This window comes from Mastacembelus armatus, unplaced genomic scaffold (genome assembly GCF_900324485.2).
Source record: "Mastacembelus armatus unplaced genomic scaffold, fMasArm1.2, whole genome shotgun sequence".
NCBI classification, from domain to species: domain Eukaryota; kingdom Metazoa; phylum Chordata; class Actinopteri; order Synbranchiformes; family Mastacembelidae; genus Mastacembelus; species Mastacembelus armatus.
Genome location: NW_022872938.1, coordinates 1,460,421 through 1,488,236, shown reverse-complemented (window position 1 = coordinate 1,488,236; position 27,816 = coordinate 1,460,421). Strand labels below are relative to the sequence as shown.

The window sequence follows — 27,816 nt, the reverse complement described above, 5'->3', positions numbered from 1 at the left end:
AACTGCCAAGAGGAGGAGCCACTTGGATTAGGTAATACAGGTACATTTGAACAGAGAGGGAACAAGAAATCTACAGTCTGTAGTCATTTGCATTAAAAACACCTGAAGTAGATGGATGAGGCCAAGGTGAGTGTTAATCCAACTAATGTCAAACAGCACTGGGCCATTTATCAAATTCATCTGGTTTTTCAGCCTGATAGAAAGTGATGTTAGTCACACTGACACCAGGTTTCTGTTTTCAGCTGGATTTGCATTTCAAATGTGAGGATGTAGTTGCTCATCTTTGGGTCTTTTGCAGGTGAGAACCCTGACAGGTAACAAAAACTGAAAAAACTCTGCTGTTGTGTATTCAATTTTGTTGCCATATAATGAACTTGTAGATGGGAGCAGTGGTTCAGTCTTTCGGTGCAGGTATTTACTGGTTGTAGAGCAATATATAGTAAAATAAATTTGGTAATTACTGAATATGACTTTTAGTCAAAATGTACAATTTCATGTTGAGTCAGATTTGACCAGCACCAGGAAACAAATGTGATATAAATATTTCTGTTGAGAAATGGGGGTATGTCAGAACTGGGACAGGAATGTTTTGTCTTTGACTGAAAACCTTATCTGCTGTTTGTTTTTTGACTACACACACAGCTGATTTATTGAGCTGTTTTAGTCTGAGACAGTTGTGTTGTTGTGTTAGGACAGTGTCTGATTCCATCCTTTCAGAGTTTAAGTTTGCCTGTGGGATACTGTAATGTGTCTAATATTTGATACAGTACTGTGCAAAAGCCTTAGGATTTGTTATCTTAGTGATGCTATGATGACATATATATTTATTTTTCTTTTTTAGAATACAAGTATAGGAAATATCTACACAGAAATGTGTCAGATTCTATTTCTGTCTTACTTTAATGGTTTTTAAGTTTGTATTGTGGCATTCAGCATGTCCTAAACCCTTGGTACCCCCAGTTTTAGTCAAGAAATACTTCTTAGTCATTGTTTGAGCTACTTGTGGCTATGGTTGAGTGCTTCAGAGTTAGGTATTAATTTTTAAGTTTTTTGTTGAACAGTATTTGCACATTTTGAGTTGAATTCTTGAAAGCTTGCAAATATATAAAACCAAGTTTAATCATATCATTCAATTAAAAATGCCAAAGATTACAGAATACAACTGGCATAAAATCCTAATTTTGCATCAGCAGGGCCAATCTCAAAGGGAAATCAGCAAACAATGTAGTATTCAAGATGTTATAGAGAAATATGAAAAATCTGAAGAGGTTAAGGAAAAAAATAAGAGTCAAAAAAATGGAAAAACTGTCAAAATCTGAAGTTTAAGTGTTTGTAAAAAATCCAGCAACAAACTGGCTCAGAAACTGGCAGCTTCAACTGGAGGCCAAGGTGAATGTTAATCCAAATAATGTCAAACAGCACTGGGCTATTTATCAAATTCATGTGTTTTATCACCCTGATAGAAAGTGATGTTAGTCACACTGACACCAGGTTTCTGTCAGCAGTTGGATTTGTATTTGGCATGTGAGGGTAGTTCTCACAGGTGACAACCCCGACAGGTAACAAAAACTGGGCAAGACCTCTGCTGTTGTGTGTTAAATTTTGTTGCCATATAATGAACTTGTAGATGGGAGCAGTGGTTCAGTCTTTCGGTGCAGGTTTTTACTGGTTGTAGAGCAATATATAGTAAAATAAATTTGGTAATTGTTGAATGTGAATATATGATTTATTCAGTGTTTGTATTTGTGTTGTTGATTTTAATACTTATCCCTACTGGCTTTGGCTCAAAGTGCCAGTGGCATTTTTTTTTCTGTTTTTTGTTTTATTTTTTGCTCTGACACATTTCCAACGGTCCATTTCCAGTAAAATATAAAATAGGATATAGACATTTTACAATAAGGTACAATAAATTAATGCAGTAATAAACATTAATTCAATTCAATTTTATTTGTATAGCGCCAAATCACAATACAAATCATCTCAAGGCACTTTACAAAAACTAAAACTAAAAACCCAACAATTCCCTTATGAGCAAGCACTTGGCGACAGTGGAGAGGAAAAAACTCCCTTTAACGGAAGAAAAAAACCTCCAGCAGAACCGGGCTCAGTTTGGGCGGCCATCTGCCTCGACTGGTTGGGGTGAGTGGATAGAGCAGAGAGAAAAGAACAGCAACAATAAAGAACTAAGAGTTAATTAGTAGTTATGTCATGCATCTATTATTCATCTATGTATTCTTGTTACCTAAGGTAATACGTATACATCAAATAATATTTTAGAATGACATCAATATTAATTCATTCAGTAATTATTAAACAATAAAATAATGCAATAATAATCATGAAATAACTATTGAAAAAAAAATATTAACATTGTTGATTGTTTACATGCTCCTAAAGGTACTAACATTAATAAATATTTTTTTAAAATTGAAAAAAATGAATGAATTTCATAAGAGGAGCTTTGTAAATGCTTAAATTTATAGAAAAGGCATTACTTATCATAATTACCCATTTCAAGATTCAACGTTCACATTAGTGAAACAAACAGAATCAAATAGAAATCAGTTTTTTAGCATGGACTAACTGCATGATTTAATCCAAATTTAAAACAAAAAAACTTTTATGCCACATGTGTCATAAACACTGGTGTGTGATGGTGAAGGAGGAGAGGTGAGGACCCAAGTGCAGGACAGCAGCTTTTATTTTCCAGAATCTTCCAGAGCTCTGACACAAAAAACACAGGGACACTCTCTGCCACTCGGCGGGCAGGCAGGCAGGAAAAAACAGAAACGCCACTCGGCGTAAAACAAAACAAAACTTCTCTTCCTTGACATATTGCAAGCACTAACTCAATTCATGGCACACACAACATTAAACACAAGTACACCGGGCAATGCTTCGACGGAGAACAGGGAAATCAGGAAGCCTAAATACTTTCAGAGCAAAAACTAATTAACACAGGTGGAAGCAATTTAGCTAATAAACAAAGCTACCTGTGACTAACCTAGGGGGCAATATGAATTAAGGCACCAAAATAAAAAGACCAACAGGAAACGTAAACCTAGGCTCATAACAATACCCCTCACCCGTCAAGGGCCGGTTCCCAGAGGGCCCAAAGGTCCCATCACAATGTCCAGGGCGGGTGGGAGGGAGCTGAGTCCAAGTCCTGGCGTCCTCATGGCTCTGACAGGACAAAGTCCAGGGTTGCTCTGGTGATCAATCCCTGGGGTAAATAAAGTCTGGAGCTGTTCGGGAGTTTTGGCCATTTGCCATTACAGCTGAGGACCACCTAGAGGTGGCAAAAGTACATTCTATGCTTAAGTAGAAGTACAGTTATTTGTGTGAAAAAAGACTCTGGTAGAAGTAGAAGTACTGACTCAACTCCATTACTTAAGTATAGGTAAGAAAGTACCGGTACTTAAGTAAAAAAAGTAAAAAGTAACGTTTCTTTGCCGTCAATGATACACAATACATCTTTTGATAATTCCACAAAACTAAAAAAGTTTGACACAAAAAAAAAAATTCCTTGTTTATTAACAACCTGCTCAGTGCTGGTACAGGGAACAAACACATTCACAATGAATCATTCTTGAACAGTTGTTCAATACTCCCTGGATCCCTTTCTTCCACCATGTTGCACTGCAGGTTTTCTCCCTATCATAACCTGTACACACCTGTACATTTACCTCTAGTTAGTTACGTCTTTTACGTCATGTCCTCATCTGTGGAGGTTGAAAAAGTAACGAGCCAGTTTTGATAATGTAATTTAGAGTAGAAAGTACAGATATTTGTGTTTAAATGTAAATTTACTGTATGAGTAAAAATAAAAAGTCCTCAGAAAAATATATACTTAAGTAAAGTACAGATACCTGAAAAAAAATCTACTTAAGTAGATTTCAGTGCACCGATGGTCCTCGGGCAGTCTAGGCCTATAGCAGCATAACTAACTAAGGGATGGTTCAGGGTTGCCTGAAGCCAGCCCTAACTATATGCTTTGTCAAAGAGGAAGGTTTTAAGTCTAGCCTTAAAAGTACAGAGAGTGTCTGCCTCCTGAACCCAGGCTGAGAGTTGGTTCCACAGGAGAGGAGCTTGATAGCTAAAGGCTCTGCCTCCCATTCTGCTTTTGAGAACTCTGGGAACCACAAGTAGGCCTGCACTCTGAGAGCGAAGTGGTCTATTGGGATAATATGGTACTATGAGGTCTTTAAGGTATGAAGGAGCTTGATTATGAAGGGATTTGTATGTGAGAAGAAGGATTTTAAATTCTATTCTATATTTTACAGGGAGCCAATGAAGAGAAGCCAATATAGGAGAAATATGATCTCTCTTGCTACTTCCTGTCAGGACTCTGGCTGCGGCATTCTGGATTAATTGGAGGCTTTTTATTAAGATATTAGGACATCCAGATAGTAATGAGTTACAGTAATCTAGCCTAAATTCATTAGTGTATAATTAATAGATGCATGACTTAACCGTTAATTAACTCTTAGTTAATATTTATTACTGCAGTAACTAATGTTAAGTCTTACCCATCAGGAATCAACACATAAGGAGAGTGAGACCAGGCTGACAGGTACAACTGATTAATATTTCTAGTCAGACCTAATCATTAGTCTTTTTAAACATGTTTTTTTCTTTACAGGCTCCATTAAACCTGGATCCTGAAAGATTCTAAAGGATTCAAAAACAAATATTTTAGCATGACATCAAAGCCAAAATCTCAAAAAACAAACACAAAACATCTCCTCTGAAAGTAAAACTGCCAATATAATGTCTCATATTTTTCGTGTTAACATGTATAGAGTTTTGTGTTTGATTGTTTTCTCTCCCCTCATTAACATAATATATTGAACAGATGTAATCTAAAGCATACAGTGGGTACGGAAAGTATTCAGACCCCTTTAAAATTTTCACTCTTTGTGTCATTGCAGCCATTTGCCAAAATCAAAAAAGTTCATTTTATTTCTCATTGATCTACACTCAGCACCCCATCTTGACAGAAAAAAACAGAAATTTAGAAATTTTTGCAAATTCATTAAAAAAAAAAAAAAGAAATATCATATGGTCATAAGTATTCAGACCCTTTGCAGTGACACTCATATTTAACTCACATGCTGTCCATTTCTTCTGATCCACCTTGAGATGGTTCTGCTCCTTCACTGGAGTCCAGCTGTGTTTAATTAAACTGATTGGACTTGATTAGGAAAGGCACACACCTGTCTATATAAGACCTTACAGCTCACAGTGCATGTCAGAACAAATGAGAATCATGAGGTCGAAGGAACTGCCCAAGGAGCTCAGAAACAGAATTGTGGCAAGGCACAGATCTGGTCAAGGTTACAAAAGAATTTCTGCAGCACTCAAGGTTCCTAAGAGCACAGTGGTCTCCATAATCCTCAAACGGAAAAAGTTTGGGACGACCAGAACTCTTCCTAGACCTGGCCGTCCAGCCAAACTGAGCAATCGTGGGAGAAGAGCCTTGGTGAGAGAGGTAAAGAAGAACCCAAAGATCACTGTGGCTGAGCTCCAGAGACGCAGTAGGGAGATGGGAGAAAGTTCCACGAAGTCAACTATCACTGCAGCCCTCCACCAGTCGGGGCTTTATGACAGAGTGGCCCGACGGAAGCCTCTCCTCAGTGCAAGACACATGAAAGCCTGCATAGAGTTTGCCAAAAAACACATGAAGGACTCCCAGACTATGAGAAATAAGATTCTCTGGTCTAATGAGACCAAGATTGAACTTTTTGGCGTTAATTCTAAGCGGTATGTATGGAGAAAACCAGGCACTGCTCATCACCTGCCCAATACAATCCCTACAGTGAAACATGGTGGTGGGAGCATCATGTTGTGGGGGTGTTTTTCATCTGCAGGGACAGGACGACTGGTTGCAATTGAAGGAAAGAAGAAAACCTCTTCCAGAGTGCTCAGGACCTCAGACTGGGTCGAAGGTTCACCTTTCAGCAGGACAATGACCCTAGGCACACAGCTAAAATAACAAAGGAGTGACTTCGGACAACTTTGTGACCGTTCTTGACTGGCCCAGCCAGAGCCCTGACCTAAACCCAATTGAGCATCTCTGGAGAGACCTGAAAATGGCTGTCCACCAACGTTCACCATCCAACCTGACAGAACTGGAGAGGATCTGCAAGGAAGAATGGCAGAGGGTGCCCAAATCCAGGTGTGAAAAACTTGTTGCATCATTCCCAAGAAGACTCATGGGAATGACACTGTACTAGCTCAAAAGGATGCTTCTACTCAATACTGAGCACAGGGTCTGAATACTTATGACCATGTGATATTTCAGTTTTTCTTTTTTAATAAATTTGCAAAAATTTCTACATTTCTGTTTTTTTCTGTCAAGATGGGCTGCTGAGTGTACATTAATGAGAAATAAAATGAACTTTTTTGATTTTGGCAAATGGCTGCAATGACACAAAGAGTGAAAAATTTAAAGGGGTCTGAATACTTTCAGTACCCACTGTAAGTCACCTTGAGCTGGAGTGTAGGGACAGAGGCCCCATATTGTCATCAACTGAATGGACAGGCATGTAGTAACAGTGACACCTGCTGATGACTGCCTGAACTACAGCTTTCACCTGGTTTTTGCTTTTAAGTCACTCTGAATTTAAAGGTGTGAGGATGTGACAGTAGTCAATCGGATGAACACTAGCCGCATCTGTCAGTGTCTGCAGACAAAGATAGAAAGTCACCATGATCTTATGTGGACACGTTTTTAAAAGGTGAAATTACGATGGCCGACAAGGGCAAACACGCCGCAATGGCCAAAACACATGCAAGAGAGAAAACACACGCAAGAGAGAAACGCTGCAACAACGAAAACACCTGCAAAAGAGAAACGCTGCAACAACGAAAACACATGCAAGAGAGAAAACACCTGCAAGAGAGAAAACACAATGGAAGTCTGATAGGGGGACCCCGAACTGAGGGATGTTATGAACAAAGAACTTTTAGAGAGGCAAGAGAGACACATGTAGAGATATAAGCCGCAACTCAATTCGGAGGCTGCGCAGTGAGGCGCAGCTTATAGTTTTGAATTGCAACAGAATGAGCATCCTCTGATGATTGTTCTCATGTCCGCTAATATGTGCGGAAAATGTTCTACTACATTTGTTTACTTGATCAAAAGTGTCATACAACGTTGGGAGACATGGGGGAGGGTACGGAGGGTTGTTTTTGCAGGGTGGGACATCTGAAGGTAAGTTTTCCATTTGTTATTTTTTAAACACTTGGCCATCATCTTTTACAATGCTGTACTTTTATAATACTGTAAAACATGAAAGCCAAGTGTTTAAAAAGAAATAAACGGAAAACGTAACTTTTTTATGTCCCCTCTGTAAAAGTTAGCCAAACTTTGTTCATAGCATCCCTCAGTTCGGGGTCCCCCTATCGGCTCGGCGCACTTCCGTTGTGTTCTCTCTTTTGCATGTTTTCGTTGTTGCAGCGTTTCTCTCTTGCAGATGTTTTAGCCGTTGGGGCGCGTTTGCCCTTGTCGGCCACCGTATAAATCCCTGAAAGGTAACATTTCACACATTGGATGACTATATTCTGTTGTTAATGTGATCCTCAGTTAAGTCCACACTGCTGCTGAGCTGACTGAAGAGTTTAGAAAAAGTTAACTCAGTGTTGAGAAATGCCCACTGATGATTTCAGTGTTTTATTCCATCCATTCAGACTTTAGATTTAGGTGGGTAGCTGTAGTTTATTTGACACTTCAGAAAAACATGTGGAATCAGGTTGTGTCCATCTTTGCCACAACCAAAACAAACACAGTGAAGCACTAACTGAAGCAGAATCAAAAACAGAACTGACTGGCATTGTTCTCTGATCTCTCCAGGGTCTCACAATGGCAACAAAAGAGATATTGAAAGTCCTAGATGAACTGAAAAGCGATGAGTTTCTGCGCTTCAAGTGGTTCCTTGAGCAGGAACCAAAAGGCATCCCAGCAAGTCGTTTGGATGGGTCTATGAGAGAGAAAACTGTGACTCTGATGGTGGAGAGATATGAAATTCATGGAGCTGTGGAAGTGACGAAAAAAGTTTTAGCAGAGATTCCCAGAAATGACCTGCTGCAAAGTCTGTCAGACCCCAGTGCAGGACCAGGTCAGTAACAGGAAGAGGAAAGAATCAAGTCACTCATTACAGAACATATAACACCTGTTACACCTAGCTAAATCCTGTCCTACAAGAAGACAGTGGCTTTGTAATACCCTCTTAGTCACAGCGCCCCTTTTTCGGCACACGGCTGAAAAACACATACCCAAATGAAACTAGCTATTGTGCTTACATTTCAAGAGTTATATTGATGACGTTGATGTCGTTTGAAGCAAAAGCTTTCCAGTTTACTATTGGCGCGCTGTAAAATGTGAAATATGGCTCCCCTCCCCCTCTTGCTTCGAACTGCTTGCCCAGCGTTGTCAAGGCAACTTACAATAAGAGGTGGGGGCCTTTTATAGCCCACTGATGCGTCATCCACCATAGAGTATTATATACCGCTCGAAAGGGCTCATCATTGGCTACAAGATACGTCAGTCATCATTGACGAACAATGCGACTAGCTGATTTTACTGTCAATAAAAGTTGGTCTATCCCCCTGACTGGGATTTGCTCTGAGTTGCGATTCCTATTGGTTTTAGGGTTAGTTACGCTAAAACACGTTTGATTGAGGCCTCATGTGATTCACAGAAGCTTGCTATGTCAATCTTTATTGAATAAACGGCGAAATCAACCGTAAAACGAACCGGATTACAGCTTTTCATAAGGAGGACGATGGTTTATGGATTTACTATATAATAATATGTCTTTTGGACAAAAACATGGGTGCACTATGTTCTTTGGATTCTAACGAACAAAATGTGACACTCGATGTTTGGGTACACCTATGAAGTAACACGGCAGAAAAGGTAAGAATCAGCGTACTGTACTGTATTTGTACTGTTGTTAAATATTAATAAACTGTAGTCGCTGTGATAATTCAATCCTAAATTGCTTTATACCAATATAATCGTGAGACTTTAAAGTTTTATTCGGCATAAGTTTTGTCAATCGTTATTCAAATTTATCCGACGACCTTTGGTGATATATCTGAACATACAGTTATTCTCCCGCCCACAGGAGATGGGCGACCAACAGGTTTGTTAAATTTGTTGAATTTTAATTCAGGTTCAGGGTCATACATAAGCACCTGACCCTGAACATTTAGTTATTAAAAATGAGACCAAATCAAATCCAGATGAACTTCAGTTATATTATATTCCATCTCTTTTTCTCTCAGCACAACCTTTCTCACCTCAGATGCCTCAGTGTGCTTCTCCTCCGAGTCCTCCTCCTCCAAGTCCTCCTCCTTCAAGTTCTCCGACTTCTAACACTGAAGGTAAATGTGGAAGGCAGTGCGCATTCAGGCTGTAGGATTAGTTATTTTAACTATTGGAACAACAGAGAACAATGACAAAGTTTGCCACTGCCATCACTTTGAACAACCTCTGTACTGCATGGCAGGTTCTCACTGGTTGTCAAAATAATGTGCTAAGGTAACTGTGGTTGCTCAGTGAAGCCCCTTAGTCCACAATAAGGATAAGCGTCATGGTCTGTCCAAGCCCCAGTTCTGTATGGTTGTGGCTGTTCAATAGAATGAAAGGTAGTTTCTGGGGTAGACCAAATCTCTTAATTGTTCTCAGGTAGTATCTGAGAACTGACTTCTTAAATTACTTCTTAAATGACTTTTCCCACCTCAGTGCAGGTGTGATTGGTCCAGCTGAGGTCCTCTGTGACTTGTACACTCAGAATCACATGACATTTCACCTGCCATTTCACACAGGGAACACAGCAAAAATGCCAGTGTTAAATCAAGACCAAAAAGTGTTTATATACACACTTTATATGGCGACATATACACACTTTTTAGTGTTTAATTAACACTCACATTTTCTGATGTTCATTTTGTATTACAGATATATTAGTACAATACAGTTCAACATACAGTCTTCAAGGGGTCGCCACAGCGAATCATCTGCCTCTATTTAACCCTATCCTCTGTATCCTCCTCACCCACACCATCTATCCTCATGTCCTCCTTCACTACATCCAAGAACCTCTTCTTTGATCTTCCTCTAGGTCTCCTTCCTGGCAGCGCTAACCTCAGCATCCTTTAACCAATGTATTCACTGTCCCTCCTCTGAACATGTCCAAACCATCTCAATCTGGCTTCCCTGGCTTTTTCTCCAAAACATCTAACATGAGCTGTCCCTCTGATGTACTCATTCCTGATCTTATCCATCCTTGTCACTCCCAGAGAGAACCTCAACATCTTCACCTCTGCTACCTCCGGCTCTGCCTCCTGTCTTTTTCTCAGTGCCACTGTCTCTAAACCAGACAACATTGCTGGTCTCACCACTGTCTTGTACACCTTTCCTTACATTCTTGCTGACACTCTTTTGTCACACATCACACCTGACACTTTCCTCCAACCGTTCCAACCTGCTTGCACACGTCTCTTCACTTCTTTTCCACGCTCTCTGTTGCTCTGGACTGTCGACCCTAGGTACTTAAAATCCTCCACCGTCTTCACCTCTACTCCCTGTAACCTCACCGTTCTACTTGAGTCCCTCTCATGTACACACATGTACTCTGTTTTACTGCGGCTAACCTTCATTCCTCTCCTTTCCAGAGCAAACCTCCACCTCTCTAGATTTTCCTCCACCTGCTCCCTGCTCTCACTACAGATGACAATGTCATCTGCAAACATCACTGTGGTTCATACAGTATGGACCCAGATGTGAGTGGACGCTGGCGCGATTTGCTGCCGCTAGTCACCGGTAACTTTTTACTTTTTTAATGATCTACAACCATACGGACTTTGCAGTTACGCTCATGTGGGATTTTAATCTTTTATCTTCCATCGGAGTATCGTCGTTTTAGCTGCCACCTTGTGCCTTGGTGTATATTGGAGCTTACACCAATCCATAACAGATACCATTAGCCTAACTGCCTGTAACACTACCTGGCTTCACGAGACCATCTCGGCCACCACAGCTCACAATGTGGACCAGCAACTTCCATAGCTGGTCTGCACTAGCCTGGACTCTCCTGTCACTCGTCCATCAACCCGTGACAGATATACTCTAATACACAGCTGCTGAGGTCCTTCGACTCCGTGGTCACCTGTCTGTGCCTCCAGTATCAGCGCTCCACCTCCACCCTGACATCTCTCTCCTGCTTTGCCGGACATACATCCATCGTGGGTCTCACCATACCTTCCACCATGACAACTCCAAAGCAATCAGTCCGTTTTGGTCCACTATTCGTGACAAATCCTCATACACCTTTTGTTTGGCCTTTGCCACCTCTACCTTCACCTTACGCAGAATCTCCCTGTACTCTTCTGTTCTCTTCTGTCCTCTCAGTGTCCCACTTCTTCTTAGCTAACCTTTTCCTCTTAACACACTTCTGAACTTCCTCATTCCACCACCAGGTCTCCGTATCTGCTTTCCTCTTTCCAGATGACACACCAAGTATTTCTCTGACCACTTTAGCTGTAGCTATCCAGTCATCTGGAAGAACCTCCTGACCTCCCAGAGCCTGTTTCAGCTCCTCCCTGAAAGCCACACAACACTCCAACACTCTTCCTTTTTCAACTTCCACCACTTGGCCCCCTGCTCTGCCCTTGTCCTCTTCATCTTCCTCACCACCAGAGTCATCCTACACACCACCATCCTATGCTGTCTGGCTACATTCTCCCCAGCCACTACTTTGCAGGAACACACTGTCACTGATCTCTTTCAGGTTGAAATGTCTGCACAAGATCAACTGGTGTGCTCCTGCCTCCACTCTTATATGTCACCCTATGCTCCTCCCTTTTCTGGAGGTGTGTTCACTACAGCCATTTCCATCCTTTTTGCGAAGTCTACCACCATCTGTCCTTCTGCATTCCTGTCCTGCATACCAAACCTACCCATCACTTTCTCATCACCTCTTTTTCCCTCACCAACAGTCTGCCCCACTCACCACTCTCTCACCACTAGGGATACCCAGAATCACATCATTCATCTCCCTCCAGAATTTCTCCTTCTCTTCTAACTCACATCCTACCTGTGGGGCATAACTACTGACAACATTCAACATCAGACCTTCAACTTCCAGCTTCAGACTCATCGCCCTATCTGACACTCTCTTCACCTCCAGAACATTCCTAGTAAAATCCTCTTTCACAATAACTCCAACTCCATTCCTCTTTCCATCCACACCATGATAAAATAGCTTGAACCCTGCTCCTAATATTTAAGACTTGCTACCTTTCCACCTGGTCTCCTGAACACACAAGATATAAATCTTTCTTTTCTCCATCATATCAGCCAACTCTCTGAGGCAGTAGTGGCCTAATGGATAGGGATAGGGATTGTAACCTGAAAATTGCAGGTTCAAGTCTCAGGTCTGGCAGGAAATTGACAGTGGCATGGATCGAACAGCCAGCGCCCTGTCCACCTTCAATACCATGACTGAGGTGAGACCCTTGAGCAAGGCACCGGACCCCCAACTGCTCCCCGGGTGCTGCAGCACTGGCTGCCCACTGCCCTGGGTGTGTGTGTGCACTTGGGGATGGGTTAAAATTCCGAGTATGGGTCACCATACTTGGCCAGTTAAGTCACTTTCACTTTCTAGTTTTCCCTGACAAATTCCCTACACTCCTGCCCTTCCTCTTCTCTCTTTGCCTATGAACACGCCTTCCTCCTCTCCTTCTTCAACCAACAGTTTTTCCACTGGCACCCTGTAGTTCAACAGCACCAGTGGTGGTTGTTGCTAAACCGGGCTGCGACTGATCTGGTATGGAAGTCATATATATTAAAAAAAATTCCCTTCTCACACCTATGGGTGGTGTGTGTGTCTTCCTCAATCTCGGGTCCTCTACCAGAGGCCTGGGAGTTTGAGGGTTCTTCGCAGTATCTTAGCTGTTCCTGGCACTGCGCTCTTCTGGACTGAGATCTCTGATGTTGTTCCTGGGATCTGTTGGAGCCACTCTCCCAGTTTGGGGGTCACAGCCTCGAGGGTGTGTTACCACGGGGATCACTGTTGCATTCACCTTCCACATCTTTTCTAGCTCTTCTTTAAACCCTTGGTATTTCATGTTCATGTTCCTTCTTTCTGATGTTGCTGTCACTTGGGATTGCTACTTCTACCACTACGGCTTTCTTCTGCTGTTTGTCCACCACTATTATGTCCGGTTGGTTAGCCATCAGCTGTTTGTCAGTCTGTATCTGGAAGGCCCACAGGATCTTAGCTCGGTCATTCTCCCTCACCTTTGGAGGTGTGTCCCATTTTGACCTTGGGACCTCCATCCCATACTCGGCACAGATGTTCCAGTACACTATGCCGGCCACTTGGTTATGGCGTTCCATGTATGCTCTGCCTGCTAGCATCTTACAACCTGCTGTTATGTGCTGGATTGTCTCAGGGGCATCTTTGCACATGGGGTCGTGCCTGGTGTGGTAGATCCTGGCCTCTATCGATCTTGTGCTCAGGGCCTGTTCTTGTGCTGCTACAATTAGTGCCTCTGTGCTGTCTTTCAGTCCAGCTTTTTCCAGCCACTGGTAGGACTTTTCGAAATCAGCCACTTCTTGTATCTGTCGGTGGTACATGCCGTGCAGGGGTTTGTCCTGCCATGATGGTTCTTGCTCTTCTTCCTCTGCATCGGGCTTCTGTTGCCTGAGATATTCACTAAGTATTCCATCGCTTGGGGCCATCTTCCTGATGTACTCATGGATCTTGGCTGTTTCATCTTGGATGGTGGCTCTGACGCTCACCAGTCCCCGGCCTCCTTCCTTCCTCTTAGCGTACAGTCTCAGGATGCTGGATTTGGGGTGAAGTCCTCCATGCATTGTGAAGAGCTTCCTTGTCTTGACATCAGTGGCTTCTATGTCCTCTTTTGGCCAGCTTATTATGCCAGCGGGTTATCTGATGACCGGCAGGGCGTAGGTGTTGATGGCTTGGACCTTGTTCTTCCCATTCAGCTGACTTCTTAGGACTTGCCTTACTCTCTGTAGGTATTTGGCTGTGGCGGCTTTCTTTGCGGCTTCTTCTTGGTTCCCATTTGCCTGTGGGATTCCAAGGTACTTGTAGCTTCCCTCAACATCCGCTATGCTGCCTTCTGGGAGTTCAACTCCTTCAGTCCTGACAACCTTCCCTCTCTTTGTTATCATTCGACCACACTTATCCAGTCCGAATGACATTCCAATGTCGTTGCTGTATATCCTGGGGGTGTGGATCAGTGAGTCGATGTCTCGCTCAGTCCTGGCATACAGCTTGATGTCATCCATGTACAGGAGGTGGCTGATGGTTGCCCCATTTCGTAGTCGGTATCCGAAGCCCGTCTTAGTGATGATCTGGCTGAGGGGGTTCAGGCCTATGCAGAACAGCAGCAGGGACAGAGTATCTCCTTGGTAGAGGCCGCACTTGATGGAGACTTGTGCTATCGGCTTGAGGTTGGCTACTAGGGTTGTTTTCCACAGTCCCATTGAGTTCCTTATGAAGGTTCTTAGGGCCCTATTGATGTTGTACAGCTCCAGGCATTCCAGGATCCATGTGTGAGGCATTGAGTCGTAGGCTTTCTTGTAGTCAATCCAGGCCGTGCACAGGTTGGTCTGCCTGGTCTTACAGTCTCGAGCGACCGCTTTATCCACCAGTAGTTGGTGTTTTGCTCCCCTGGTGTCCTTACCCATTCCTTTCTGGAACACCCATATTGAGCCATGTGCCTACTCATCTTAGCCGCTATGATGCCCGACAGGAGCAGGTTATCGGACAGTAGTTGGATGGGACTGCTCCCTTTTGAGGGATTAGGACTGTCCTGCCTTCAGTTAGCCACTCTGGGTGGGTGCCATCCATTAGCAGCTGGTTCATTTGAGCTGCCAGGCGCTTATGGAGGGCAGTTAGCTTCTGTAGCCAGTAGGTGTGGATCATGTCAGGCCCCGGTGCTGTCCAGCTGGGACCCTTTCTCGGATATCTGCCGTTGCGATGGTTACTGGTTCCTGTTCCTGCTGTGGTCTGCTCTCAGGTCTGCCAGCCACTGGGCATGCCTCCCTCTCCCATATGTTTTTCCAGTATCGTTCAGTCCCCAGCCTTGGTGGGTCAGCCCTCGTGTTACTGCCCTCCCACTGAGAGTACACTTTGGATGTTGTTTGTTCTCCGTGCTTCTATTTCTCTGGTGTACCTCTTCAGGTGTGTGGCCAGGGCTGTGAGTCGTTGTTTGGCAGTCTCCAGGGCCTCAGGTATGGACAGCCTGCTGTATTTCTTACCCAACTTCATCCCCCTTCTCTGCAGTTCTGACAGTTGGCTGACGTCTCTCCGTGTTGCCCTTATTTTTGCCTCTAACCTCCTTCTCCATGCAGGGTACTGCTCCTTGGTGGTGGATTCGAACCCCCTACCATTTGGTCTACCCGCACCTCAATCCAGGCCCGCACCAGGCCTTACCCACTGAGCTATCCAGTCGCTATATATATCTATAGATATATATATCTATATCTATATCTATATCTATATCTATATCTATATATATCCTTATATATATATATATCCTTACATTTTTACAGTTACAGTTTTTTTAAATGATGTATTTTGTCCAATAGGGTAGCACAGTAGATTGGTGGTTAGCACTGTTAGCAAGAAGGTGCCTAGTTTGAAACCCAGCAGGGACCTTTCTGTGTGGAGTTTGCATGTTCTCCCTGTGCTTGCGTGGGTTTTCTCCGGGTTTTTTCCTCCCACAGTCCAAAAACATGTATGTCAGGTTGATTGGTGACTCTAAATTGCCCATAGGAGTGAGTGTGGGTGTGTGAGGTTGTTTGTCTCTATGTGGCCCTGTGATGGACTGGTGACCTGTCCTGGGTGTACCCAAAGAGAGCTGGGATAGGCTCCACTAAGCCACCCTACTTTTCTTATCATAAAGAAAATGATTTGGTGTTTATATTTTTTAAGTAAAACATTACAAATAAAACTGAAATAAAACTCAGAAACGTGCACTAACGCAGTTTTTCCCATCCATGTATATTACAGTTGCGATGGCTCCAGTAGCAAAGGCACAATCCATGAAACACTACACACAGATCCTCAAGTCAAACCTCAAAAAAAAGTTCATGTGTGCAAGAGAAGCGTCAACACTGAATAAGGATAAGCAGCATCTAAATAATATCTACACAGAGCTGTACATCGCAGCTGAGGACAATGAAGACATCATCATGCAGCACGAGGTCAGGCAGATTGAGATGGCAAGAAAGCATCGACACAAAGAGAAACCAGTGAAACCCAGAGACATGTTTAAACTTCCTACTGGGAAAGACAGTCCAGTGAAAACAGTGCTGACCAAAGGAATTGCAGGAATTGGAAAAACATTCCTTGTGCAAAGATTTGTGTTGGACTGGGCTGAAGGACGAGCCAATCAGGATGTGCATCTGCTTTTCCCCTTCACCTTGCGTCACCTGAATCTGAAGAAGGGACAAAAGGTTAGTTTGGCAGATCTCCTGCAGGAATGTATTGAGGAAACTGTCGAGATCAATAAGGAGGCTCTGACTGACATCTTTGTAGCGCTGCATGCATCAGGAAACACCAATTTTGGCAAGAGTGAATTCAAACTTCTCTTTATTTTGGATGGACTGGATGAGAGTCACCTTCAGCTTGATTGTAGGACCCGAGAATGTCAGACAGATAGATTTGATGTGACAGGGTCCACTTCAGTGGATGAGCTGCTGAAAAACCTCATCAGGGGGAAACTCTTTCCATCTGCTCGCCTCTGGATAACCACTAGACCTGCAGCAGCCAGTCAGATCCATCCGGATTTTGTTGACATAGTAACAGAGGTCAGAGGGTTTGCCAAGCCACAGAAGAATGAGTACATAAAGAAGGGTTTAACAGATGATGAGCAATATAGTACAATCATTTCCCATATCAAGAGTTCACAAAGCCTCCACATTATGTGTCACATCCCAGTATTCTGCTGGATCGCTGCTACAGTTCTGGAGGATGTGCTGAAAACCAGAGAGGGGACAGAGCTGCCCAAGACTCTGACTGAGATGTACACAAAGTTCCTGGAGCTTCAGATCAAACAGACAGAATGGAAGTACCACAAAGAAAAGTGCCTTCATGATATTAAGTCTTTAGCAAAACTGGCTTTTCAGCAGCTAAAAAAGGGTAACCTGATCTTTTATGAGAAAGATCTGAAAGAAAGTGGTATTGAGTTCAGTGAGGCCTCAGTGCTCTCTGAAATGTTCTCAGAGATCTTTAAAGAAGAGTGGGGGAGGAATGATGAAGACAAGATTTTCAGCTTTGTTCATCTGAGTGTTCAGGAGTTTCTGGCTGCAGTTTATGTGAGGATGACATTTATTAACCACAAGAGAAACCTAATGCATGAGCCAGGAGATATGCTTCAATGCCTGCAGATGCTGTTAACTCAAAGATCTATGACAAAGTTCCACAGGTTTGGTATTCACCAGGCCCTACAATGTCCAAATGGACACTGGGACTTGTTCCTCCGTTTCCTTCTGGGTCTTTCACAAGAATCCTGTCAGAAACTTTTACCAGACCTGCTCAAAAAGAAAGGTCGTCATTCAGAGTCCAGTCAGAAAACAGTTGAGTACATCAAGAAGAAGATCGGTGAGAATTTAGCTGTAGAGAAAAGCATCAATCTGATCTACTGTCTAAATGAACTTAATGACTTTTATCTAGTGGATGAGATGCAGCACTACCATAGTTCAGGACATCTCTCCACGGAAGAACTGTCTCCTGCTCAGATATCAGCTCTGGTCTTCATCTTACTGTCGTCAGAAAACATTCTGGATGTATTGGACCTGAAAAAATACCCAGCATCAAGGGAGGCTCAAATGAGGCTGCTGCCAGCCATCAAGGTCTGCAAGAAAGCTGTGTAAGTACACAAATCACTACATATAGGGAACATATCAAATCACTAGTCCTCAACTAAAGACCTCTGGAGCTGGCAAAGAACATGATTTTTTTTTATTGAGTGAAAGAATCTATTAAATACTCTGCTGTATCTGGTAGCAGCAGTAATGTTTCCCACTTTCCTGAGGTTTTGCTGCAAAAACCTTGAGGATCATCAACCTCATAAAACCCAACATACTGTTCCATTTTCTGCTATCAGGAGTCACAGAGGTGCAGCCTAATCACAATGATGGGACGTGCAGATGTACTAGTATAATCCTTGAATGAAAAAATGTGTGTTTCATTCACAGTTATTGACAGTATTTAATTTAGCATTTGTAGTCATTCTAGTGATTCATGTGTTCAAGTGCATAATTTGGAGTGCTGAAAATCACACTGGGGAAAGTGGGCCATATCAAGGCTTATACTCACATGAAGAGTAAAATGTTTGATATCAAAACCTGATGACATATCCTATAATTTTGCCTTAGAGCAATAAAGAGCGGCAACAGTACAAATAACTGAGTTGTATTGCTAGTCTTTGAGGTCTGGAAACCTAAAGGTAAAGATGTACATCAGTATCTGAATCAAGTTAATGACCACACTTCAGATACTAATAAAAGCATTAGTTTTCATACTAACAAATGTAATTTCTGTGTTCGGACAGACTTTCTGACTGTCGACTCTCAGAGACTCAGTGTGAAATTGTAGTCTCAGCTCTAAAATCCCAACCCAACCATCTGAGCCAACTGGAACTGAGTGGAAACAACCTACAGGACTCAGGAGTGAAAATGCTGTGTGTTGGACTGGAGAGTCCACACTGTAGACTGGAGGCTCTGAGGTCGGTTAACTAATTGCAGCTGTTGTATGTGTGTGTTTTCTTAATATTCATGTATTCAGTTGACATGTATTTGACTAAACACAAATCTGAAGAAATGAACACTTAGTCAGCAATGTACTGTTTCCCCAAACATGTTCCTCCAAAGACTTGAGCAATTTTATTTAAAGTTTGACAGAAATAGATTTAATTCTTGCTACCAGAATTTGGTTGGGCTGCTACAAAGGTGTAGTGTGTCAAACTAAAAGATATAATTGTTGTGTAGTTGGGTCATTTGAAGCAAAATTGTAACAACAGCAGTGTCTAAGCCCCGGTCTATGCTCTGATCGGATTCAATTCAATTCAATTTTATTTGTATAGCGCCAAATCACAATACAAATCATCTCAAGGCACTTTACAAAAACTAAAACTAAAAACCCAACAATTCCCTTATGAGCAAGCACTTGGCGACAGTGGAGAGGAAAAACTCCCTTTAACGGAAGAAAAAACCTCCAGCAGAACCGGGCTCAGTTTGGGCGGCCATCTGCCTCGACCGGTTGGGGTGAGTGGATAGAGCAGAGAGAAAAGAACAGCAACAATAAACAACAAATAGACACTGCAAGTTGGTGGGACCAGTAACTGCACATCAGCGAAATACAGCTCCAGGACCAGGGACACCTGCAGAAGGTACAGAGAGAACAGAGAGAGAGGGAGAGAGCACAAACTAGGGGAGAGAGAGAGCACAAGGTTAGTGACATTCAATGGTGGAATATACAGTGGGTACGGAAAGTATTCAGACCCCTTTAAATTTTTCACTCTTTGTGTCATTGCAGCCATTTGCCAAAATCAAAAAAGTTCATTTTATTTCTCATTAATGTACACTCAGCACCCCATCTTGACAGAAAAAAACAGAAATGTAGAAATTTTTGCAAATTTATTAAAAAAGAAAAACTGAAATATCACATGGTCATAAGTATTCAGACCCTGTGCTCAGTATTGACTAGAAGCACCCTTTTGAGCTAGTACAGCCATGAGTCGTCTTGGGAATGATGCAACAAGCTTTTCACACCTGGATTTGGGGATCCTCTGCCATTCTTCCTTGCAGATCCTCTCCAGTTCTGTCAGGTTGGATGGTGAACGTTGGTGGACAGCCATTTTCAGGTCTCTCCAGAGATGCTCAATTGGGTTTAGGTCAGGGCTCTGGCTGGGCCAGTCGAGAACGGTCACAGAGTTGTTCCGAAGCCACTCCTTTGTTATTTTAGCTGTGTGCTTAGGGTCATTGTCCTGTTGAAAGGTGAACCTTCGGCCCAGTCTGAGGTCCTGAGCACTCTGGAAGAGGTTTTCTTCTAGGATATTTCTGGACTTGGCCGCATTCATCTTTCCTTCAATTGCAACCAGTCGTCCTGTCCCTGCAGCTGAAAAACACGCCCACAACATGATGCTCCCACCACCATGTTTCACTGTAGGGATTGTATTGGGCAGGTGATGAGCAGTGCCTGGTTTTCCCCACACATACCGCTTAGAATTAACGCCAAAAAGTTCAATCTTGGTCTCATCAGACCAGAGAATCTTATTTCTCATAGTATGGGAGTCCTTCATGTGTTTTTTGGCAAACTCTATGCGGGCTTTCATGTGTCTTGCACTGAGGAGAGGCTTCCGTCGGGCCACTCTGTCATAAAGCCCCGACTGGTGGAGGGCTGCAGTGATAGTTGACTTTGTGGAACTTTCTCCCATCTCCCTACTGCATCTCTGGAGCTCAGCCACAGTGATCTTTGGGTTCTTCTTTACCTCTCTCACCAAGGCTCTTCTCCCACAATTGCTCAGTTTGGCTGGACGGCCAGGTCTAGGAAGAGTTCTGGTCATCCCAAACTTTTTCCATTTGAGGATTATGGAGGCCACTGTGCTCTTAGGAACCTTGAGTGCTGCAGAAATTCTTTTGTAACCTTGGCCAGATCTGTGCCTTGCCACAATTCTGTCTCTGAGCTCCTTGGGCAGTTCCTTCGACCTCATGATTCTCATTTGCTCTGACATGCATTGTGAGCTGTAAGGTCTTATATAGACAGGTGTGTGCCTTTCCTAATCAAGTCCAATCAGTTTAATTAAACACAGCTGGACTCCAATGAAGGAGCAGAACCATCTCAAGGAGGATCAGAAGAAATGGACAGCATGTGAGTTAAATATGAGTGTCACTGCAAAGGGTCTGAATACTTATGACCATGTGATATTTCAGTTTTTCTTTTTTAATAAATTTGCAAAAATTTCTACATTTCTGTTTTTTTCTGTCAAGATGGGGTGCTGAGTGTACATTAATGAGAAATAAAATGAACTTTTTTGATTTTGGCAAATGGCTGCAATGACACAAAGAGTGAAAAATTTAAAGGGGTCTGAATACTTTCCGTACCCACTGTACATGAGGTGGGAGGAGAGGAAGAGAGGGGAGGGGAAGGGAAGGGAAAGGGGGGGTTAGGGTAGGGGAGCTCAGTGCACCGATGGTCCTCGGGCAGTCTAGGCCTATAGCAGCATAACTAAGGGATGGTTCAGGGTTGCCTGAGGCCAGCCCTAACTATATGCTTTGTCAAAGAGGAAGGTTTTAAGTCTAGCCTTAGAAGTACAGAGAGTGCCTGCCCCCTGAACCCAGGCTGGGAGCTGCTTCCACAGGAGAGGAGCTTGATAACTAAAGGCTCTGCCTCCCAGTCTGCTTTTGGAAACTCTGGGAACCACAAGTAGACCTGCACTCTGAGAGCGAAGTGGTCTATTGGGATAATATGGTACTATGAGGTCTTTAAGGTATGAAGGAGCTTGATTATGAAGGGATTTGTATGAGAGAAGAAGGATTTTAAATTCTATTCTATATTTTACAGGGAGCCAATGAAGAGAAGCCAATATAGGAGAAATATGATCTCTCTTGCTAGTTCCTGTCAGGACTGTGGCTGCGGCATTCTGGATTAATTGGAGGCGTTTTATGGAGATATTGGGACATCCAGATAGTAATGAGTTACAGTAATCTAGCCTTGAGGTAACAAATGCGTGGACTAATTTTTCTGCATCATTTTGAGACAGGAAGCTCCTAATTTTGGAAATGTTGCGCAGGTGAAAGAATGCAGTTCTAGAGATTTGTTTTATGTGTGAGTTAAAGGACATGTCCTGGTAAAAAATAACTCCAAGGTTTTTTACAGTAGTGCTGGAGGCCTGGGCTATGCCATCTAGAGTAGCTATAATTTTAGAAAAGTTATTTCCTGTGATTTTTTGGCCCAAATATAATGACTTCTGTTTTCTCTGAGTTTAAAAGTAAAAAGTTACTGGTCATCGAGACCTTTATGTCAGTTAGACAGGCTTGAAGTCTGGTTAACTGGTTTGTGTTAACAGGTTTAATAGATAGATAGAACTGAGTGTCATCTGCATAGCAGTGGTAATTAATAGAGTGCTTCCTAATGACATAGCCTAGAGGAAGCATGTACAGGGTGAACAGAATTGGTCCTAGCACGGAGCCTTGTGGAACTCCATAACTAACTTTTGTTCGAGTGGAAGGTTCTTCATGGACATAAACAAACTGGAATCTGTCCGATAAATAGGATTGGAACCATTTTAACGCTGTTCCTCTGATACCAGTCACATGCTCCAGTCTCTGTAATAAGATGTTGTGGTCAATGGTGTCGAATGCAGCACTAAGGTCTAGGAGGACAAGTATAGAAACAAGTCCATTATCTGAGGCTAAGAGAAGATCGTTGGTAACTTTTAACAGTTCTGTTTCTGTACTATGATGTGCTCTAAATCCTGATTGAAAATCTTCAAATAGTTCATTCCTGTGTAAGTGGTCTGATAGCTGCTTAGCAACAGCTTTTTCTAGGATTTTAGAAATAAATGGCAGGTTGGATATTGGTCTATAATTAGCCAAGACTCCTGGATCAAGACTAGGCTTTTTGAGTAAAGGTTTGATTACTGCAGTCTTAAAGGCCTGTGGTACGTAGCCTGATACTAGAGATAAATTTACCAAGTCTAATAAAGATGAGTTAATTAATGGCAGGGTGTCTTTAAGCAGTCTAATCGGGATGGGGTCTAAGAGACACGTTGATGATTTCGATGAAGCAACTACTGATGTAAATTCAGAGAGATCTATGGGAGAGAAGCAGTCTAAACATAACTGAGGTCCTACAGATGATTCAAGAGCTACTGTAGTAGAAGATTCATTTATTGCAGGTATAGGAAGCATCTGCTGAATTTTATCTCTAATAGTTGTGATTTTATTTGTAAAGAAACTCATAAATTCATCACTGCTGAGAGCTAAGGGAACACTGGGCTCAACAGAGCTGTGACTTTTTGTCAGCCTGGCTACAGTGCTGAAAAGAAACCTAGGATTGTTCTCATTTTCCTCTATTAGTGATGAATAGTATGCAGTTCTGGCTTTACGGAGAGCTTTTTTATATGTTAGTAGACTGTTTTTCCAGGCTAGAAAAATTTCCTCTAAGTTTGTGGAACGCCACTTCCTTTCCAGCCTTCGCGATGCCTGCTTTAAGGTACGAATATGTAAATTATACCATGGGGCTAGTCTTCTCTGATTCACTAACTTCTTTTTCAGAGGGGCCACAGAATCAAGCGTTTCACGCAGTGAGGTTACAGTGCTGTCAACAATACGATCAATTTGGAAGGGAGTGGGATTGAAGCAGCTACCCTCCACTATGTTTATACTTGGCATAGATGTAAATAAAGATGGAATCATTTTCTTAAATTTATTAACAGCGTTGTCGGATAAACATCTGCTGTAGTGGAATTTTCTTCCAAACGCTGCATGAGCCATCATTTTAAATTCAAAAGTTATTAAAGAATGATCTGACAAAACAGGGGGAAAAACTATTAGATGTTCAATTTCGATGCCATAGGTCAGAACAAGATCAAGGGTGTGATTGAAACAGTGGGTGGGTTTATTAATATTTTGAATGAAACCAATTGAATCTAATATAGAATTAAATGCAATGCTGAGGCTGTTATTTTCAACATCTACATGAATGTTAAAATCTCCCACTATAATGACTTTATCTGATCTAAGCACTAAATCAGACAGGAAGTCTGGAAATTCAGTTAAAAACTCTGAGTAAGGGACAGGTGGACGATACACAATGACAAGTAGAACTGGTTTTTGTGTTTTCCAGTTTGGATGCGAGAGACTAAGAGTGAGGCTCTAAAATGAGTTATAACTGTTCTGAGGATGAAAGTTTAATAATAAGTTTGAGTGGAAGATTGCAGCTACTCCTCCACCTCGACCTGTGCTTCGAGGAACATGACAATTTTTATGACTGAGGGGAGTTGATTCATTCAGACTGACATATTCATCCTGCTGTAACCAGGTTTCAGTAAGATAAAGTAGGTCAATTTGGTGATCAGTTATCAAATCATTTACTAACAGAGATTTAGATGAAAGAGATCTGATATTTAATAATCCACATTTGACAGTTCTGTTACCTCCACAAAGTGTATGTTCTCTTAAGTCTGAGCTTCAGCCGATGGACAACGACACTAATATTAGATTATAATACCTACTACTACACTGAGTACAGAAGAAAAAAACTATGTACTACTTTAAATATTAAACATGATTTTAAACAGGTCTTGTTTCTTGACTACTTGAAGATGTGACTGGTCAGCAGCATGTTCTGAATCAGTGTTAATATGAACAAGTGTCTGAATGTTGTGCTGCCATTTGGATGATGTCTGTAGAAGGCTGACATTACAATGATCCACAATAACAGAAGGACAAAGTCATTATACTCATTTTAGAGATATGATACTGATAAGGACTGATCAGATTGATTATCAATCATTTTATCTCCTGTTTGATTCTTCATTTAGATTGAGACTTTGTGGTTTGTCAGAGACCAGCTGTGGTTATCTGGTCTCAGCTCTGAAGTCCAACCCCTCGAATCTGAAAGAACTGGACCTGAGTGACAACTACCTGCAGGATTCAGGAGTGAAGCTGTTGTGTGGTTTTCTGGAGAGTACCCACTCCAGACTGGGGTCTTTGGGGTCAGTTCACTGACTGTTACTACTGTTGATCCTTTCTTTGTTGTTGTTTGTTTTTATCAGTGTTTGCACAGACATACCTTCTGTAGAAGTTGTTTTTCTTTTGTTGCATTTACATTTTTATTAGGCCAAATTCAGTGTTAAGTCACTAAAGACTGGGCCTTAAAACATAATTTTCTATTATTTCTATTATGAAGACGAAAACCCCTCTGAAATAATATTTGTTTGAAATGGATCCAGTTTCTTTGATGCAGTAGAAATATTTCTTTGATCATTGATATTGATGGATGAGACACAGACAGGTGTGTTTCTATCACTTCAGAGGACATTCCATTGACTTCCATTGATTTCCTGGAGACAAAGCCAAACCAGAAGCACTACTTGGTGAACTCTAAGCACAACCTGAACCACAACTGCCAGACAGCTTCTTCCACACAGAAATCCAAACAGGTCCTGGACTAGATTATTGGCCCCTTTTTAGATGTTGCCATTGGATTTGGAGCAGGTGGTTCACCTTGGACTCACCTGTTGGGAATCCTAGTTAGTGCAGCCTAATAATCTCTCATCCAGTCAGTTGAAATGTCAAATGACAAAGTCCTCATTGTGCTGCTTAGTATGTCTGTGTGAACCACACTGAGGCTGCAGAAAAGAAAACAGCAGAAAATAATCTGTGGAGCTCAGACTGAAGATCAGAGTCAACCCAGGCTCAAGTTCATGACTACAAGTCCATGTCCAGAGATCCTGATGGCACCATCTATTACCCATAAGTTAATGAGGTTTTAATGAGACCCAGGAGGACCCCACTGCTGAGAGAGGCACATCAAAAACAGCCAAAATCTTTCTGCAAAGAGACAACCATATTATAACTGTTACAACTCCATATTATAACTGTTACAACTGATAAATCAGAAACTCTGTGCTACAGCAAACAAAACAACACCTTTAAAGCAGCAGTCAAATATGGAGCAGGTTCACTAATGTTCTGGGGTTGCTTTGCTGCCTCAGTGATTATCAATGATTTTTTTCTTGCAGCACAGTGGATTTTTGGTTAGCACTGTTGCCTCACAGCAAGAAGGTCCCTGGTTTGAAACCCAGCAGGGACCTTTCTGTGTGGAGCTTGCATGTTCTCCCTGTGCTTCCGTGGGTTTTCTGCAAGTACTCTGGTTCCTCCCACAGTCCAAAAACATGTGTGTCAGGTTGATTGGTGACTCTAAATTGTCCATAGGTGTGAGTGTGGGTGTGTGAGGTCGTTTGTCTCTATGTGGCCCAGTGATGGACTGGTGACCTGAACAGGGTGTAGCCATGCCTTTCACCCAAAGAGAGCTGGTATAGACTCCAGCAGATCCCTGTGACCCTGGTTAGGAATAAGTGGGTATAGATAATGGATGATTTTATCTTTGTGTTTTATTATTTCTTCAGATTGAAGAACTGCAGGTTGTCAGAGACCAGCTGTGAATATTTGGTCTCAGTTCTGAAATCCAGCCCCTCCCATCTAAAACATCTCGATCTGAGTGACAATGACCTGCAGGATTCAGGAGTGCAGCAGCTGTGTACTGGACTGGAGGGTCCGCAATGTAGGTTGCAGTATCTGGGGTAAGACAATATGTTTTTGTTGTGTGCTGAAATTAATTTGATGTGAAAGTTGTGCTGACACTAAACTGCAGAAATGAGGCTGATATTAGACTGATCCACACTGAGGCTCTTCATGTAAAAGGCTGTTTTCCCTCACAGAGAAATGTGGCTGCACAACATGAGTTTCTATAGATGGAGCCACAGGTGGAGCTGGCAGAGTTTCAGAGCTGAAGTCACTCCGTCTTTATTGAAGCAGCAGCATGTCATATTAATGACAGCTCTTTGTCCCTTTTTGGATGGGACTGCTTTGAACCTGCATCATGTTGGCTTCAGCTGTTTGGGGTTTCCACTTTATAAACTTCTACTTTCTAAACCTTCTTCAGCTCTGAACACATTCTGAAAAACTTTCAAACAAGAACTTTATTTTCTAATATTACATGTTTTATTCTTTATTCAGCCTAAAGCACTGCAGGTTGTCAGAGACCAGCTGTGGTTATCTGGTCTCAGCTCTGAAATCCAACCCCTCCCATTTGAGAGAACTGGACCTGAGCTTCAACAAGCTGCTGGATCCACATGTGAAGCAGCTTAGTGGTCTCACGAAAAATCCATCCTATAGACTGGCAAGTGTAAGGTCAGTAGAAGAAGAAGTACTTTATTAATCCCCAAGGGGAAATTAAATTGTTACAGCAGTTATTACAGGTTATTAAATTTAATATTTTTAAAATTATATTAATTAATGGTGATTAATGAAGTAATTAATAAAGTAATCAAGTAATTAATTTGTATGGATAAAAGTAATTATTTTGGGGGGTTTGTGTGTGTTGTTTATTGTGGAATTATAGTCTTATGGCCGTGAACACAAAAGACTTCCTGAATCTCTTGCATATATATACAGAATAGATATATATAGATAGGTAGGTAGATAGATAGATAGATAGATAGATAGATAGATAGATAGATAGATAGATAGATAGATAGATATAGATATATATATAGATATACTGCTATATGTATATACCAGTACTGCTATATATATATATATATATATATATATATATATATATATATTTATATATATAATATCTCAGTAGAGGGCTGGAGTCAGTCCATGGTGCTTTCAGCAGGATTTTACTAAACCCAGTCAGTATCAGAGCAAAGATCCAGGATTTCCTGTAAAGCTCCAACCTTCTCAGTGAAGCTGTGAGAGGAAAACAAGAACAGGGACAGGCTTCAGGATTGGACAGAAAGACAGACAGAGACAACAGTCTGCAAATCAGATCAGCCAGAATCTTGTTGTGATCATGTGTTTGAGTTGATGTGAAGACAACTGTTGCTGATGAAATGAGTCTCTGTGACCTTTGGTTTCTGACCTCTGCCCTCTCTGCTTCTCTCCACAGGTGGAAGTAATGGTTCACTTAAATGTGGACCTGGATCTGAGACTGGATCTGGATCATTGAATGGAGTTTGGTTTCTATTACC

At 42.1% G+C, this 27,816-nt stretch overlaps 1 protein-coding gene across 5 annotated transcripts; it reads left to right on the top strand.

Annotated features, from left to right (window-relative positions):
* LOC113129681 (NACHT, LRR and PYD domains-containing protein 12-like) lies at nucleotides 1-27,816 on the top strand. 5 transcript variants are annotated; one of them, XM_026305702.1, is made up of 11 exons: nucleotides 1-126; nucleotides 243-298; nucleotides 4,537-4,573; nucleotides 7,856-8,120; nucleotides 9,292-9,390; nucleotides 16,056-17,916; nucleotides 18,601-18,774; nucleotides 24,595-24,768; nucleotides 26,185-26,358; nucleotides 26,795-26,968; nucleotides 27,735-27,816. In XM_026305702.1, exons 4-11 carry the CDS (start codon nucleotides 7,865-7,867, stop codon nucleotides 27,742-27,744), a joined length of 2,922 nt encoding a protein of 973 aa, XP_026161487.1. In that variant the 5' UTR covers nucleotides 1-126; nucleotides 243-298; nucleotides 4,537-4,573; nucleotides 7,856-7,864; the 3' UTR covers nucleotides 27,745-27,816. The 5 variants fall into 5 exon arrangements, 4 of the variants coding, with proteins under 4 accessions (XP_026161487.1, XP_026161486.1, XP_026161488.1 ...); XM_026305701.1 differs by lacking the exon at nucleotides 4,537-4,573; XM_026305703.1 differs by lacking the exon at nucleotides 4,537-4,573 and having other exon boundaries at nucleotides 243-314.